The 18712-nt window shown below is 51.0% G+C and overlaps 1 protein-coding gene across 1 annotated transcript in view; it reads right to left on the reverse strand.

The window, feature by feature from the left end:
- Positions 1–2832: 2832 nt before the first annotated feature.
- The window catches only part of LOC140410622 (microtubule-associated protein RP/EB family member 3-like), a 222307-nt gene continuing 206427 nt past the window's right edge, over positions 2833–18712 (reverse strand). The window contains exon 7 of the mRNA XM_072498937.1: positions 2833–4533. Coding sequence (XP_072355038.1) covers positions 4465–4533 — 69 coding nt within the window. The 3' untranslated portion in view covers positions 2833–4464. The remainder of the gene's footprint in view (positions 4534–18712) is intronic.

Raw genomic sequence — 18712 nt, forward strand, 5'->3', positions numbered from 1 at the left:
CCAGAACCTGGGTGCCAACCTGGCCAAGCGGAGGACCGGGTATAATCGGATAAAGGCCGCCCTCTGGGGCAGCACGGTAGCACAAGTGGACAGCACTGTGGCTTCACAATGCCAGGGTCCCAGGTTTGATTTCCTGTTGGGTCACTGTCTTTGCGGAGTCGGCAAGTTCTCCCCCTGTCTGCGTGGGTTTCCTCCGGGTGCTCCGGTTTCCTCCCACAGTTAGGTGGATTGGCCATGATAAATTGCCCTTAGTATCCAAAAAGGTTAGGAGGGATTATTGGGTTACGGGGATAGGGTGAAAGTGAGGGCTTAAGTGGGTTGGTGCAGACTCAATGGGCTGAATGGCCTCCTTCTGCACTGTGTATTCTATGTCCCTACAAAAAGGGGGTGAAGTTTGGGGTTTTGTACCCTGCCCGCTTATGGGTGATACATCAAAAGCAAGAATTTTATTTTGACTTGCTAGAGGGGGCGATGGACTTTATGAGAGACCATGGACTGGGAGGAGTGCGAGGACATTAAACTTTGGAGAGGAGTTCTATGTAAAGTGTGGGCCACATTGGATTGGGGCAGGGTACGACGGGGGAGCGGTGATGGTGAGTGTAGCTTTTGTTTTTCTTTAGAGGTGTGGGCCGGGATGCGGAAAGAGGCTCTGCAGAGGGTGAGCGGGTCCTTGTCGCGTGTGAGGTTAAACCTCATCTAGTTTTAGGTGGTGCATAGGGTCCACATGACGATTGCGAGGATGAGCCGGTTCTTTGCAAGGGTGGAGGACAGGTGTGGGCAGTGTGTGGGGGTGGGGGAAGGGGTGCACGATTCATGTCCACATGTTCTGGGCGTGTCTGAGGTTGAGTGGGTACTGGCGGGGGTTCTTGGACGTGATGTCCTGAGTTCGGAGGTGGTGATATTCAGTGTGTTGAAAGATCCGGGAGTCCAGGAGGGGAGAGAGGCCGATGTATTTGGCCTTTGTTTGCCTGATAGCCCGGAGATGGATCTTGTTGTGCTGGCGGGACTCGGAGCCGCTGAAGGCAGGGAGATGGGTGAGTGACCTGGTAGAATTTCTGCATTTAGAGAAGGTTGTTTGCCTTACGGGGGGTCGGAGGAGGGGTTCACCTGGAGGTGGAAACCATTCATTGATTTCTTCAAGGGGAATTGAGCAGTCAGCGGAGTGTGGGGGGGGGGGGGGGGGAATAAAGAGGAAAAATTAGGAAGGCGGGGTGTGTTGGTAGTGGGGGATGTTGGGGGCCTGTGGTTTCTGTTCATGATGATGTTTGGTCTTCTGATATTTTTATGTATTTATGTAAAATGTCTTTAATAAAAATATTTTAAAAACCTATGACCTAATTGAATAGGGGAATAGGCTCAAGTAGCTGAATAATCAACGTCTGTTTCTTATCAGTCTGGTCTAGAGTAGCTTTAGAGTTGGTAGTAGGATGCAATTGACCTGCAGAGAAACAAATCCCAAAAAGCTGGAGACCGGGCAGCATGCAAAATTCAGCATTGAGTCTGGGCACATTAGCAGACAGCCAAAGAAGTGACCTGCTGAAACAGGGCAATATCAAAAGTAGTTAATAAATTGTATATGACACAAAGAACATTATTAGGGGAGCCCACCATGGAGAAAGGACACACTGGCAAGGAAGGGGAGCAGCACGTCCCAAACAATCAATTTCTTAAACTAATTTACTTAATGAAAAGTTAAAATATTTATTTTTAAAACCAAAATTTAAATTAAAACATTGAAATCAAGCCTTTTGGAACTATGTATACAAAAAGCTGGAGCCCAAGGAATACTTCTTAAAACATCCTTCAGTGCTATCCAATTTTGGAAATCGACATATTCAAGGGGCAGCACGGTAGCATTGTGGATAGCACAATTACTTCACAGCTCCAGGGTCCCAGGTTCGATTCCGGCTTGGGTTACTGTCTGTGCGGAGTCTGCACATCCTCCCCGTGTGTGCGTGGGTTTCCTCCGGGTGCTCCGGTTTCCTCCCACAGTCCAAAGATGTGCAGGTTAGGTGGATTGGCCACGATAAATTGCCCTTAATGTCCAAAATTGCCCTTAGTGTTGGGTGGGGTTACTGAGTTATGGGGATAGGGTGGAGGTGTTGGGTAGGGTGCTCTTTCCAAGAGCCGGTGCAGACTCGATGGGCCGAATGGCCTCCTTCTGCACTGTAAATTCTATGATAGTCTATGATAGTCAAACTCCATTAGAAATATGGACACAGGAAATTATAGTTTCCCACATCCATATTTATAATTGGAAAAAGTTCATACCGATGAGAAACTAAAATATGAGACATTGGAGTCAAGTGACTTCAAAATCAAATACATCCATACATTTTTAAAGTATAATATACTATAGGTTTAGGGATTGCTCACATTTTGTAGTCAGTGGTGAAGCAATGGTGCTTCACAGATCAGGGATCTTGTAAAAAGTTGCCCACAAAAACCAAGTGATCTGTGTAGTGTGGATTTCCCCCTTCCTAGTCAGTTTGAATCTGGTGTCAAGTCAAAGGGCTCTTGACACACACTGTTGCTGGACACTTGATATTATCAAGCAGAATAAGCACATTAACGCATTCTAACAGCAAACCAGAAAGTTACATGCACTGAATTAGTCATTATTAAAAACTATGGGATTTCCTGAAATAAATGATTGGGACATACACCAGATTAATATAGTAGCTGAAATATAAAACTTAAAATGTTTACCATCATAAAGGATTTGACATTCAGCAAATTAATTCGTTTTTCAGGGAGAGAGAGGCTGCCCGACCATACCATGAACTTAGTATGCTATTAAAAACCCAGCTACAACTCGTGTAAAAGGACCAGTTATAATGATAATAATCTTTATTAGGGTCACAAGTAGGCTTACATTAACACTGCAATGAAGTTACTATGTAAATCCCCTAGTCGCCACACTCCAACGTCTGTTCGGGTATACGGAGGGAGAATTCAGAATGCCCAATTCAGCTAACAAGCAATCTTTCGGGACTTGTGTGAGGAACCAGAGCACCCGGAGGAAACCCACGCAGACACGGGGAGAACATGCAGACTCCGCAGACTGACTCAAGCCAAGAATCGAACCAGGGTCCATGGCGCTCTCATCAGTTCAGTGGTTTGTACTTGATTTCAGTCTGAGGGGTGGACTTCAACAGTGCAGTTTGTGGGAAGGGTATGTATAATTGTTGGAATTTCCGGATTTTTGCATTACTGCTCATGCGCAGATCCCAGAAGTTCCTGTCAGTTTCAGGGCAGTAAGACAGTCAATGCCGACAGTTTGCATGTCAATACCACAACAAAATCTGGGCCATTACCTTAGGTCACTGTCATCAATCATTCAATAGTACATTTTCTGTTTTTTGAATGCAAGAAAATTTGTGTCTATACTCGCATACATCTATGTGTGGGGCATTGTCTTGTTTACATTGCCAATTAGTCTGCATTTTGCTTAATACACCCTCTGGTTGATAGCTCGACATATTTTCTGCATAAAGTTTGCATGCTGAAAATACCCAACACAAAGAATAAATGCCATGCTGGTCAATATAATTTGTCAGAATGACAGTACAGGTAACATTTACAAGCTGCCCAACTTCAGAATCACCATTGTCGCAAGTCAAAGTGATTTCATCTTTCTTTAGCAAGTTCTCCTATATTAACCATATAGAGTTTAATGTTTAACTAGTAAGATAGCGATTAAATAAAACATTTTCTTCTGTCAGTTTTCACATGTTTATTTTAAATAAAACTTCACAGATGCAAGTTTTTTCGCACACTAGTGTCATGGGCACAGTATCAGAGAGGTGGTGCAATATTTGATGTCATAGGCATATTTTAGTGGTTTCTGATGAAAAGCAGCTGGAACCAAGTTAATTTGATCTTAGTCACATCATAAAAGCATCATTTATTCCTCATGTTTATAGCAAACTATAATAAATAAAACCCCTTAAAAGCACTATTAAACTTCACACTCCAGACTTCTTCAATCCACCAAATATGTTTTTCTGTGTTTAAAAGCCAGCAATTTGCATAAAACTGTAGACACCATCTTCTGTGTCACGTCACGATCTACTAAAATCTCCAGGTTCTTTCAGATGTTAGAAAATGACCTAAGTATATCCAAGCTGTTTCAATTTAAAAAGAAACCCAAACTACATGCTGCATATAACACAAAGGCAATTAACTTGCATCATCGTGGATTTCCGATTACTTTCAAACCAAAGTGCAAGTTATTCATTTAAGAAAAATATACAAATTAAATATATTTTATAATACAATCTGCCAGCAATAGTGATGAAGATGACAGCTTTAGCAATCTGTGATACAGAATGCACAGAATTATTGTGATTGTGCAGTGGCTGTACAAACTCAATTCAAAATAATGTTAGTAAACAGCCCGGTGGAGTTCTCAATCACAGAGTGAAGACAGATAGGGAGAGAATGTGTAACAATTACATAGGCTCAGTATTCATCCTGGTCATCTTCTGGATGATTTATAATGTCATCATCTTCTGGAGGAGCAAACCCTTCCTGTAAAATGAAAACACAAACAGAGTGTATTGAATCAGTAGCACTGGATCGACTCAACAACATACATTTATATCGCATTTTTAACATGATAAAATGCACCAAGCTGCTTCAAAGCATTATCAAACAAAATGTGACTCAGCAATAACAGTGAAGAAATTCAATAAAATTGAGACTGCTGCCAATGGGATTCAGTAACTCTTTTAGTGTCCCGACATCTGAATTGCATGCTTTGTGAATAGTTAATCATAAGATATCACAGCTGAAGCTATCAGGCTTAAGAAATATTCATTAACCAGGCGCCCCGCAAGGCTGCGTACTTAGCCCCCTACTCTACTCCCTGTACACACACGACTGCGTGGCAAAACTTGGTTCCAACTCTATCTACAAGTTTGCTGACGATATCACCATAGTGGGCCGGATCTCGAATAACGATGAGTCCGAATACAGGAGGGAGATAGAGAACCTAGTGGAGTGGTGCAGCGATAACAATCTCTCCCTCAATGCCAGCAAAACTAAAGAGCTGGTAATTGACTTCAGGAAGCAAAGTACTGTACACACCCCTGTCAGCATCAACGGGGCCGAGGTGGAGATGGGTTAGCAGTTTCAAATTCCTAGGGGTGCACATCTCCAAAAATCTGTCCTGGTCCACCCACGTCGACGCTACCACCAAGAAAGCACAACAGCGCCTATACTTCCTCAGGAAACTAAGGAAATTCGGCATGTCCACATTGACCCTTACCAACTTTTACAGATGCACCATAGAAAGCATCACAGCCTGGTATGGCAACTGCTCGGCCCAGGACCGCAAGAAACTTCAGAGAGTCGTGAACACCGCCCAGTCCATCACACGAACCTGCCTCCCATCCATTGACTCCATCTACACCTCCTGCTGCCTGGGGAAAGCGGGCAGTATAATCAAAGATCCCCCCCACCCGGCTTACTCACTCTTCCAACTTCTTCCATCGGGCAGGAGATACAGAAGTCTGAAAACACGCACGAACAGACTCAAAAACAGTTTCTTCCCACTGTCACCAGACTCCTAAATGACCCTCTTATGGACTGACCTCATTAACACTACACCCTGTATGCTTCATCCGATGCCAGTGCTTGTGTAGCTACATTGTATATGTTGTGTTGCCCTATTATGTATTTTCTTTTATTCCCTTTTCTTCTCATGTACTTAATGATCTGTTGAGCTGCTCGCAGAAAAATACTTTTCACTGTACCTCGGTACACGTGACAATAAACAAATCCAATCCAATCCAAAGTAAACTAATCTCCAAAGCAATAATTATCAATACAAAATGCTAATTTGGCTTGCCTGGGCCCCAATTAATGCAATGCATGAACTACCGTACCACATCAGATATTCTGGGTGATATGCCCTCTAACTTTCCTCCAATTTGTTCCTGCATGTTTTTGACAAATGACAAAACTTTGTACTTGGATTAAAAGTATTTTTCATGGTATTGTTGAAATGTGTAGCATGGACTTCCGGTTGCGGCGATGCACTGCTAAGTCGCACGTTTCGGCAGCTCCCGTTCTAACGGCCTTTTGGGCTCTTTTCGGGAGCCCCAACAGAAATGTTTTCAGACCAAAAAGTGTGGGGTGACGAAGGAAGGTGTCCCCCCGGGTGTGTATGGGAAGGACCAGTGGCAGTGGCCAGATTGCGAAGGATCCTCTGGAGCAGCGGCAGAGAAGAGAAGGAAGAAGCAAGATGGCGGCGGATGGAGCCCAGACGACATGGGGCCCGGACCAGCAGGAATTCCTCCGACGGTGTGTGGAGGAACTAAAGAAGGAGGTGCTGGCGCCGATGTTATTGGCAATCGATGGGCTGAAAGAAACTCAAAAGGCCCAGGCGATAGAGCTCCGTGAGGTGAAGGCAAAGGCAGCCGAAAACGAGGATGAGATACAGGGCCTTGTGGTAAAAATGGAGACGCATGAGGCGCTACATAAGAGGTGTAGCGAAAGGCTCGAAGCCCTGGAGAACAGCTCGAGGAGGAAAAACCTCCGGATTCTAGGTCTCCCCGAAGGAATGGAGGGAGCTGACATTGGGGCTTATGTGAGCACGATGCTCCATACGCTAATGGGAGCTGAGGCCCCCTCGGGCCCCCTGGAGGTGGAAGGGGCTCACCGGGTCCTTGTGAGAAGACCAAAGGCTGGAGAACTACCAAGGGCGATAGTGGTGAGATTTCACCGCTTCACGGACAGAGAGGCTGTCTTGAGCTGGGCCAAGAAGGTACGGAGTAGCAGATGGGAGAATGCGGTGATACGAGTGTATCAGGACTGGAGTGCGGAGGTGGCGAGAGCTTTAATCGGGCCAAGGCGGTGCTTCACAGGAAGAAAATAAAATTTGGGATGCTGCAGCCGGCGTGATTGTGGGTCTCGCACCAGGGCAAGCACTACTACTTCGAAACGGCGGATGAGACATGGACCTTCATCCAAGAAGAGAAACTGGACTAGAACTGAGGGACTGATGTTGGGGGGAGACAACGAGGTTGATGCACAGAAGTGTAATTTGGGGAAGGGGAGGGTTATAGTATCGAAACGATAGATGGGGAATTTTTCTCCTCTTGATGGGGGGACACGGAGAAATGTGGGCGCCGGTGGAAAAAGGGACTGAGAGGGGGGATGGGGAATGGGGGAGCTGTGCCATAGGGGGCGGGGCCGATAGGAAAGCGCGGGGTTTTTCCCGCGCTATGGAGATGAGGGCGGGAAGATAGGCGCAGGAAGGGAGTTACACGCACGGGGGGTCAAGGAGAGAACGGCGGAAGCCGGGGTCAGTTAGAATTAGCTGACTGACGGAAGCATCATGGGGGGAGTAACCATGCTAGATGGGGATCTAGCGGGTGGGGGGGGGATCGATCAACTGGGTTGCTGCTGCTGAGAGCAAGGGGGAGCTGGCAAGAGAAGAGGTGGTCGGGACGGGAAGGCGCCGCCTGGGGGATGGGTAGGTGCGCGGGACCCGGACGGGGGGCTGGCCTAGAACAGGGGATGGCTAGTCGGCGGGGTGGGTGGCCCCCCCCAATCCGGCTGATCACGTGGAATGTGAGAGGCCTGAATGGGCCGATTAAGAGGGCCCGAGTGTTCGCGCACTTAAAAAGACTGAAGGCGGATGTAGTCATGCTTCAGGAGACGCATCTGAAGGTGGCGGATCAGGTTAGGTTCAGGAAAGGATGGGTGGGACAGGTGTTTCACTCAGGGTTGGACGTGAAAAATAGGGGGGGTGGCGATATTGGTGGGGAAGCGGGTGTCGTTCGAGGCTAGGAATATAGCGGTGGATAACGGGGGTAGATACGTGATGGTGAGTGGTAGATTGCAGGGAAAGGAGGTCGTGCTGGTAAATGTATATGCCCCGAACTGGGATGACGCGGGATTTATGAAGCAGATGCTGGGACGTATCCCGGACCTGGAGGTGGGAAGCCTGGTAATGGGGGGGGGGGGGGGATTTCAACACTGTGCTGGATTCAGGGCTAGACCGGTCTAGATCCTGGACCGGAAGAAGGCCGGCAGCGGCCAAGGTGCCTAGGGGGTTTATGGGCAAATGGGGGGAGTGGATCCGTGGAGATTTGCTAGGCTGTTGGCCAAAGAGTTCTCCTTTTTCTCCCATGTCCACAAGGTATACTCCCGAATAGATTTATTTGTTTTGAGCAGGGCACTAATCTCGAAGGTGGCAGGAACGGAGTACTCGGCCATAGCCGTTTCAGACCATGCCCCGTACTGGGTGGATCTGGAATTAGGAGAGGAGGGGGAGCAGCGCCCACTCTGGCGACTGGATGTGGGACTATTGGCGGAGGTGGGGGTCTGTGGAAGGGTGCGGGGATGTATTGAGAGGTACCTGGAGGCCAATGATGATGGTGAGGTCCAGGTGGGGGTAGTATGGGAAGCGCTGAAGGCGGTGGTTAGGGGAGAGTTGATCTCCATTAGAGCTTACAAGGAGAAACAAGAGGGCAAAGAAAGGGAGAGATTAGTGGGGGGGATTTTGAGGGTGGATAAAAGATATGCGGAGGCCCCGGACGAAGGACTATATAGAGAGAGGCAAAGACTTCAGACGGAGTTTGACCTGCTGACCACAGGAAAGGCAGAGGCACAGTGGAGGAAGGCACAGGGGATGAGATACGAGTATGGGGAAAAGGCGAGCCAGCTGCTGGCCCACCAACTTCACAAGAGGATAGCGGCGAGTGAGATTGGGGGAGTCAGGGATGAAACGGGAACTACGGAGCGGAGGGCAGGGAAGGTAAATGAGGTGTTTAAGACCTTTTATGAGAGGCTATATAAGTCCCAACCCCTGGAGGGAAAAGAGGGAATGCAACGGTTTCTGGACCAACTAAGGTTCCCGAGGGTGGAGGAGCAGGAGGTGGCAGGTCTGGGGGCGCCAATTGAGGTGGATGAGGTGACTAAAGGGCTGGGGAATATGCAGGCAGGGAAGGCCCCGGGACCAGACGGGTTCCCGGTGGAATTTTACAGGAAATATGTGGACTTGTTGGCCCTGCTGCTGGCGAGAACCTTTAACGAGGCCAGAGAAGGGGGGACTCTACCCCCGACAATGTCGGAGGCGACGATATCACTGATCCTGAAGCGGGATAAAGATCCGCTGCAATGCGGGTCATATAGGCCTATCTCACTCCTAAATGTAGACTCCAAGCTGCTGGCAAAAGAGCTGGCGACGAGGATTGTATCCCGGGGGTGGTGCATGAAGACCAGACAGGGTTTGTAAAGGGGAGACAACTGAATGTCAACGTGCGATGGCTGTTGGGGGTGATAATGATGACCCCAGCAGAGGGGGAGGCAGAGATAATGGTGGCGATGGATGCAGAGAAGGCATTCGATAGGGTAGAGTGGGAGTATCTATGGGAGGTGTTGAGGAGGTTTGGGTTCGGGGAGGGGTTTGTCAGTTGGGTCAGACTCCTATATTGGGCCCCAGTGGCAAGTGTAGTCACAAACCGGCAAAGATCGGAGTATTTTCGGTTATATAGGGGAACAAGGCAGGGATGCCCCCTGTCCCCATTACTGTTCACGTTGGCAATTGAATCACTGGCCATAGCGTTGAGAGACTCTAAGAAATGGAAGGGGGTGGTTAGAGGGGGAGAGGAACATCGAGTGTCACTCTACGCAGATGACCTACTTCTATATGTGGCGGATCCTGTAGAGGGGATGACAGAGGTTATGCAGATATTGAGGGAGTTTGGAGATTTTTCGGGATACAGGCTAAATATGGGGAAGAGTGAGCTTTTCGTAATACACCTTGGGGACCAGGGAAGAGGAATAGACACCCTGCCGTTAAGGAGCGTGGAAAGGAGCTTCCGATATTTGGTGATTCAGGTAGCTAGGAGCCGGGGAACTCGACACAAACTTAATCTGACGCGGCTGGTGGAGCAGATGGAGGAGGATTTCAAGAGGTGGGATATGCTGCCGCTCTCACTGGCGGGCAGAGTGCAGGCGGTAAAAATGATGGTTCTCCCAAGGTTTCTTTTCGTGTTTCAATGTCTCCCCATTCTGATCACGAAGGCCTCTTTCAAGAAAATAGAAAGGAGCGTTATGAGTTTTGTGTGGGCAGGGAAGACCCCGAGGGTAAGGAGGGGGTTCCTGCAGCGTAGCAGGGACAGAGGGGGACTGGCGTTGCCGAACCTGGACGACTACTACTGGGCCGCCAATGTGGCGATGGTTTGTAAGTGGATGAGGGAGGGAGAGGGGGGCGGCGTGGAAGAGGCTGGAGATGGCGTCCTGTAAGTGAACGAGCCTAAAGGCGCTGGTGACGGCGCCGCTGCCGTTCTCCCCGAAAAGGTGTACCACAAACCCAGTGGTGGTGGCAACCTTAAGGATCTGGGGCCAGTGGAGGCGACACAGGGGGGTGACGGGTGCCTCGGTGTGGTCCCCGATCAGGAACAACCAGAGGTTTGTCCCAGGAAAGATGGACGGAGGGTTCCAGAGCTGGCAACGGGCAGGAATTTGGAGATTGAGAGATTTGTTTATCGATGGGACGTTTGCGAGCCTGGGAGCACTGGAGGAAAAGTATAAGTTGCCCCCGGGGAATAAATTTAGATACATGCAAGTGAGGGCGTTTACGAGGCAACAGGTGAGGGAATTTCCGCTGCTCCCGACACAGGGGATCCAAGATAGAGTGATTTCCGGGGTATGGGTCGGGGAGGGCAAAGTGTCCGAAATATATCAGGAGATGAGAGACGAGGGGGAGGCGCTGGTAGAGGAGCTGAAGGGAAAATGGGAAGAAGAGCTGGGGGAGGAGATTGAGGAGGGGCTGTGGGCTGATGCCCTAAGTAGGGTAAATTCCTCGTCTTCGTGTGCCAGGCTTAGCCTGATACAATTCAAGGTTCTACACAGAGCACACATGACGGGAGCAAGACTGAGCAGGTTCTTCGGAGTGGAGGACAGGTGTGGGAGGTGCTTGGGAAGGCCGGCGAACCACACACACACATGTTCTGGTCGTGTCTGGCACTGGATGAGTACTGGAGGGGGGTGGCAAAGGTGATCTCAAAGTGGTGAAGGTCCGGGTCAAGCCAGGCTGGGGGTTAGCTATATTTGGGGTAGCGGAAGAGCCGGGAGTGTAGGAGGTGAAAGAGGCCGATATTCTGGCCTTTGCGTCCCTGATAGCCCGGCGAAGGATCTTACTCATGTGGAAGGAAGCGAAACCCCCAGGCGTGGAGGCCTGGATAAACGATATGGCAGGGTTCATAAAACTAGAACAAATGAAGTTTGCGCTGAGAGGATCGGCTCAGGGGTTCTCCAGGCGGTGGCAACCGTTCATTGACTATCTCGCGGAACGTTAAAGGAAAATAGATCGTCAGCAGCCCGGGGGGGGGGGGGGGGCGGGGGGGGGGGGGCAGGGAAGCACTATTTTTTGTTACTTTGTTAGTTCCCTATTTAATTTAAATAATGTTATTTATCAGTTATTGTGCTATTTTTATGTTGATTTGAAAGTGGAAAAATTCTGTTTGAAAACTTTAATAAAATATATTTTAAAAAAAAGAAATGTGCAGCATGGGAGGGGACTATTCAGACAGTCTGTCTGTGCTGGCTCTTTGAAAGATCAGTGTTGCTTCGTCCCACATCCCTGCCGTTTTGTACACAATCCTGTAAGTTCTCCATCCTCAAGCACCAACATCCTTTCAAACTAGTTAATGGAATCAGCCTCCATCTTTTCAGGTGGGACGTTCCAGCTCCCAACAACTCTGAGTGAAAACATTATTTATCGCCCCTCTCGATCGTTTTCCAATTATTTTAAATCTATAAATCTGGTTACTCATCAACTTGCCAGGCGAATTAGGTTTTAATCATCTTGAAAAGCTCTATTAAATCTCTGTTCAAAGGAGAACAGTCCTAACGCTCCCAATCTCTCTTTATTAATGAAGCTCCTCAACTGGGTTGCTGCTGCATTGGCCAAAGGGGAGCTGGAGCCTGAAGAGAGAGTCGGGGCGGGGGTCTGCCACTGGGGGGAATGGAGTGTGTTCGCGCACCTGGACTGAAGGCAGAGGTGGTCATGCTCCAGGAGACGCATTTGAGGGTGGCAGAACAGGTTAGGCTGGGAAAGGGATGGGTGGGGCAGGTTTTCCATTCGGAGTTGGACGCAAAGTATCGAGGGGTGGCGATTTTGGTGGGGAAGCGGGTGTCGTTTGAGGCGCTGAGCATCGTGGCAGACAATGGAGGTAGGTACGTGATGGTGAGTGGTAAGCTGCAGGGGGTGCGGGTGGTCTTGGTGAATGTGTATGCCCCGAATTGGGACGAGGCCAGATTTATGCGGCGCATGTTGGGCCGTATTCCGGACCTGGAGAGAGGGAGCTTGATGATGGGGGGGGGGGGGTGCTTTAATAGGGTATTGGATCCAGCATTGGACCGCTCTAGGTCCAGGACGGGTAAGAGGCTGGCGGCGGCCAAGGTGTTGAGGGGTTCATAGACCAGATGGGAGGAGTGGACTCATGGAGGTTTGTTAGGCCGGGGGCCAGGGCATTCTCTTTCTTTTCCCACATCCATAAAGCCTACTCCCGGATTGACTTCTTCGTTTTGAGCAGGGCGCTGATCCTGAGGGTATTCGGCCATAGCCATCTCAGACCATGCCCCGCACTGGATGGAGCTCGAGCTAGGGGAGGAGAGGGACCAGCACCCGCTGTGGCACCTGGAGGTGGGTTTGCTGGCGGATGAGGTGGTGAGCGGGCGGATCCGGGGGTGCATTGAAAGATACCTAGAGGTTAACGATAATGGGAAGGTGCAGGTAGGAGTGATCTGGGAGGCGCTGATTAGGGGAGAGCTAATCTCCACTAGGGCCCACAAGGAGGGGAAGGAGAGGAGAGAGAGGGAGAGGTTGGTGGGGGAGATTTTAAGGGTAGATAGGAGGTATGCAGAGGTCCCCGAGGAGGGACAAATCAAGGAGCGATGAAGCCTCCAGGCCGAGTTCGACCTGTTGACTACCAAGAAGGCGGAGGTGCAGTGGAGCAAGGCGCAAGGGGCGGTGTATGAATACGGGGAGAAGGCTAGCCGGATGCTGGCACACAAGCTTCGGAAGCGGGAGGCAGCGAGGGAGATTGGGGGAGTTAGCGATAAAGGGGGGAACACGGTGCGGAGTGCGGTGGGAATAAATGGGCTATTTAGAGACTTCTATGAGGGGCTGTATAGGTCTGAGCCCGCGACGGAGGAGAAGGGAATGGGTCGTTTTTTGGACCGGCTGAGGTTCCCAAGGGTAGAGGAGAGGCAGGTGGCGGGGCTTGGGGCACCGGTAGGGCTGAAGGAGCTGAATAAGGGGCTGGGGAGTATGCAGGCGGGGAAGGCACCGGGGCCAGATGGGTTCCCGGTGGAATTTGACAGGAAGTATATGGACCTGTTGGGCCCACTACTAGTGAGGACTTTCAGTGAGGCAAGGGAGGGGGTGGGTTCCTACCTCCGATGATGTCCAGGGCGCTGATCTCGCTGATCTTGAAGTGGGACAAGGACCCTTTACAGTGTGGGTCGTATAGGCCAATCTCGCTCCTCAACGTGGATGCGAAGCTGTTAGCAAAGGTGTTGGCTACCAGAATTGAGGACTGTGTCCCGGGGCTGATTCACGATGACCAGACGGGTTTCATGAAGGGAAGGAAGCTAAACACCAATGTGCAGAGGCTCCTAAATGTAATCATGATGCCTGCAGTGGAGGGGGAAGCGGAGATAGTGGCGGCTATGGATGCAGAGAAGGCCTTCGATAGGGTGGAGTGGGGGTACCTGTGGGAAGTGTTGAGGAGGTTCGGGTTCGGGGAGGGGTTCATTAGTTGGGTTAGATTACTGTACGAAGCCCCGGTGGCGAGTGTGGCCACAAATCGGAGGAGGTCGGAATACTTTCGGCTGTACCGGGGGACAAGGCAGGGGTGCCACTATCCCCCCTGCTATTTGCGTTGGCAATTGAGCCTTTGGCGATGGCTCTGAGAGAGTCCGGGAAATGGAGGGGGCTGGTGCGAGGGGGAGGAACACCGGGTATCGTTGTATGCCGATGAACTGTTACTGTATGTGGCAGACCCAGTGGGGGGGATGCCGGAGGTGATGCGGATCCTCAGGGAGTTTGGGGACTTTTCGGGGTATAAGCTCAACATTGGGAAGAGTGAGCTATTCGTGATACACCCAGGGGACCAGGGAAGGGGGATAGACGAGCTTCCACTGAAGAGGGCGGAAGGGAGTTTTCGGTACCTAGGGATCCAGGTGGCCAGGAGCTGGGGGGGCCCTGCACAAGCTCAACTTGACGAGGCTGGTGGAGCAGGTGGAGGAGTTTAAAAGGTGGGATTATGCTGCCACTCTCCCTGGCGGGTAGGGTACAGTCGGTGAAGATGACGGTGCTCCCGAGGTTCCTTTTTGTATTCCAGTGCCTCCCCATCCTGATCCCTAAGGCCTTTTTTAAGCAGGTCAGCAGGAGCATCATGGGGTTTGTATGGGCGAAAAAGACCCCGAAGGTGAGAAGGGTGTTTCTGGAACGGAGCAGCGACAGAGGAGGGCCAGCGTTGCATAATCTGTGTGGGTACTACTGGGCTGCCAATGTGGCGATGATATGCAGGTGGGTAATGGAGGGGGAGGGTTGGCGTGGAAGAGGCTGGAGATGGCGTCCTGTGTGGGCACGAGCCTGAGAGCGCTGGTGACAGCACCGCTGCCACCGACAAGGTACACCACGAGTCCAGTGGTGGCGGCGACCCTCAAAATTTGGGGGCAGTGGAGACGCCACAGGGGGGAGGCAGAGGCTTCGGTTTCGTCCCGATCTGAGAGAACCATCGGTTTGTCCCGGGAGAATGGATGGGGGTTCCTGAGCTGGCACAGGGCAGGTATTAGAAGGATGGGGAACCTGTTTATAGGTGGGACATTTGCGAGCCTTGGGGCGTTGGAGGAAAAATCCGGGCTCCCCCCTGGAAATGCCTTCAGGTACATGCAGGTAAGGGCGTTTGTAAGACGGCAGGTGAGGGAATTCCCGCTGCTGCCAGCATGTAGGATCCAGGATAGGGTGCTCTCGGAGCTGTGGGTTGGAGAAGGCAAGGTCTCGGCGATCTACCAGGAGATGCAGGAGGAAGAGGAGGCCTCGGTGGAGGAGCTGAAAGGTAAATGGGAGGAGCTGGGGGAGGAAACAGACGAGGTTAAATGGGCGGAAACCCTGGGTAGGGTAAATTCTTCCTCCTCTTGCGCCAGGCTTAGCCTGATACAATTTAAGGTTCTGCACAGGGCGCACATGACTGGGGCAAGGCTGAGTCATTTTTTTGGAGTAGAGGACAGGTGTGTGAGGTGTTCGGGGAGCCCAGCAAATCACGCCCACATGTTCTGGGCGTGCCCAGCGCTGGATGGGTTCTGGAGGGGCGTTGCAAGGACGGTGTCTAAGGTGGTAAACACCCGGGTTAAGCCGAGTTGGGGGTTGGCACTATTTGGGGTAACGGACGAGCCGGGAATGCAGGAGGCGAAAGAGGCCAGTATTCTGGCCTTTGCGTCCCTGGTAGCCCGGCGGAGGATTCTGCTACAGTGGAAGGAGGTGAGGCCCCCAAGCTTGGAAGCCTGGATCAGCGACATGGCAGGGTTCAATAAACTGGAGAGGGTAAAATTTGCCTTAAGAGGATCTGTGCAAGGGTTCTTCAGGCGGTGGCAACCGTTCCTAGACTTTCTAGAGGAGCGTTAGGAGGCGGGACGAAACCGAAGCCTCTGCCTCCCCCCTGTGGCGTCTCCACTGCCCCCAAATTTTGAGGGTCGCCGCCATCACCGGACTCGTGGTGTACCTTGTCGGCGGGAGCGACAGCGGTGCCGTCACCAGCATTCTCAGGCTCGTGCCCACACAGGACGCCATCTCCAACCTCTTCCACGCCACCCCTCTCCCTCCATTACCCACCTGCGTATCATCGCCACATTGGCAGCAACCCGGGGGGGTGGGGTTGTACTTTGTGTTTGCTACTGTGTTTATTATCGTTCAATGTATATTGGGGGAATACGTGACATAGCTATTAGATGTTTATTTATGTGTTCTTTGTTTCTCTTTTTTCTGTAAGTGGGGGGGGGGTTTGTTGAAAAAATGTAAAAATTTGAATTAAAATATTTTTACAAAAATAAAAAATAAATGAAGCTCCTCAGCCCCAGACAACATACTGTTAAACACCCTCTTATATGTTTTCCAAGGCCGTTACATTTTTCCTGAAGTGTGATGCCCAGGATTATCCACAAAACTCCAGTTGAGACATGACTAGTAATTTATAATGTTTTAGCACAGTCTCTTTGCTTTTATATTCCCTGTCTCTTTATAAACAGAACTATCACTTTTTAAAAAAAATTTAGAGTACCCAATTCATTTTTTACAATTAAGGGTCAATTTAGCGTGGTCAATCCCACCTACCCTTCACATCTTTGGGTTGCGGGGACGAAACCCATGCAAACACGGGGAGAATGTGCAAACTCCACACGGATAGTGACCCAAAGCCGGGATCGATCCTGGGACCGCGACGCCGTGAGGCAGAACTATTCCTTTTTGACAACATGAACATCCCCTGCCATCTTTAAAGATATGTGCATTGTTACATCAAGATCTCTGCTCATCCAGACATGTAACAATAGGTTCATTTGTCATGTACTGTCTTTCCACATTAATCCTCAAGTGCATCACTACACACTTTTCCACATTGAACTCCCTCTGCCATGTTTCTGCCCTTTTAACCATTCTGTCTATAAAAATAGTAATGTAGTAGTACAGAACTTGAGAATTGCTGAAAAAAAAGAGACATGCTGTCAAAACTTTATTTTGTTCTGACTTCCGGTTGTGGCTATGCCTAGGTAGGTCGCACGTTCGGCAGCCCCCACCGGGAATGGACTTTTGGGCTCTCTAGATGGGCCCCTACTGCAATTGTTCGATGGCTTCCAGTGTGGGAAGGTGACAGCAAGGTCCCCCCGACATTATATGGATTGGACCAGGAGTGGAGCGGTGAAAAAAGTGATCTTGGTGCAGCGAAAAGTGAGAGGGAGAAATAACAAGATGGTGGCGGGTGGAGACCAAGCAGCGTGGGTGCAGTGGTCACAGGAGCAGCAGGGGTTTCTTAAACATTGCTTTGAGGAGCTGAAAACCGAAATGCTGGCGCCAATGAAGGCGGCGATTGAGAAGCTAGTGGAGACCCAGAAGGCCCAAGGATCCGGGAGGTGCGGCAAAAAGCCTCAGAGAACGAGGACGAGATCTTGGGCCTGGCAGTGAAGGTGGAGGCGCACGAGGCGCTGCACAAGAGGTGGGCGGAAAGATTTGAGGACCTGGAGAATAGGTCGAGGAGGAAGAATCTTTGGATTCTGGGTCTCCCCGAAGGAGTGGAGGGGCCCGTGCTGGGGCAGATGTGAGCACGATGTTCAATTCGCTGATGGGCGCGGGAGCCTTCCCGAGGCCTCTGGAGCTAGATGGGGCTCACCGGGTCCTAGCAAGGAGAACCAAGGCCAACGAGCCGCCAAGGGATGTAGTGGTGAGGTTTTACCGCTTTACCTCTCAGTGTCCTGAGATGGGCCAAGAAAGAGCGGAGCAGCAGGTGGGAGAACACGGAGATCCGAATCTACCAGGACTGGAGTGCAGAGGTGGCTAAGAAGAGAGCTGGTTTCAATCGGGCTAAGGCAGTGCTCCATCGAAAGGGGGTGAAGTTCGGTATGCTGCAGCCAGCGCGATTGTGGGTCACGTTCCAGGATCGGCACCACTATTTCGAAACGCCGGATGAGGCATGGAGCTTTATACGGACTGAAAATTTGGACTCAAATTGAGGGTTTGTTGTGGGGGGATGTTTACTGTGTATATGGTGTTTATTACGTTTAGGGAATGTTCCTTTGGTTTGGGTGCTGGATGAGGATGGGTGAAGGGATTTGATGGGGAGACTGTGGGAGAGTGTGGGCGTCGGTGTTGGAGGGGCAGACCCCACGAAGGAAGAGGGGGAGTGGAGGAATTGGGGTAAGGCCGCAAAAGGAGCTGCGCCAGAGGGTGTGGGGCCGGTTCAGAAAAGCGTGGGCTTTTTCCCGCGCTAGGGAAGGACAGGGGTGGAGGCCGGGGGGATGGGCGGTGCTGGAGAGGAGTGCACACTGACTGCCAGGGAGGGGGAAGGGGGATTCTCACACTGGGGAGGGGGGGTCGATGGAATGGCGGGAGAGGCCGGGGTCAGCAGGAGTCAGCTGACCTACGGGAGTGTTATGGGGGGAGCAAAAGGGCTAGATGTGGATCTAGCAGGGGGAGGGGGTGGGGGATATAGGGTTGCTGCTGCATTGGCCAAAGGGGAGCTGGAAGTAGGAGAGATGGTCGGGGGGGGGGTCCGCCGTCTGGGGGACTGGAGGGTGCGGGAGGCGCGGGCACGTGGCTGGCCTAGAAAAGGAGATGGCTAGTCGGCAGGGGTGGGATGGGGGGGTGGTGAGCAGCCCCACAAACTAGCTGATAACGTGGAATGTGAGGGGCCTGAACGGGCCGGTCAAGAGGGCCCGGGCGCACTTAAAAGGGACTGAAGGCAGACGTGGTTATGCTCCAGGAGACACATTTGAAGGTGGCAGATCAGGTTAGGCTGAGAAAGGGATGGGTAGGACAGGTATTCCATTCAGGGCTGGATGCGAAGAACAGAGGGGTTGCAATACTGGTGGGGAAGTGGGTGTCGTTTGAGGCAATGAATATTGTAGTGGATAACGGAGGTCGATATGTGATGGTGAGCGGTAGGTTGCAGGGGGTGCGGGTGGTACTGGTAAA

The sequence above is a fragment of the Scyliorhinus torazame genome, chromosome 4 (assembly GCF_047496885.1).
Source record: "Scyliorhinus torazame isolate Kashiwa2021f chromosome 4, sScyTor2.1, whole genome shotgun sequence".
NCBI lineage: Eukaryota > Metazoa > Chordata > Chondrichthyes > Carcharhiniformes > Scyliorhinidae > Scyliorhinus > Scyliorhinus torazame.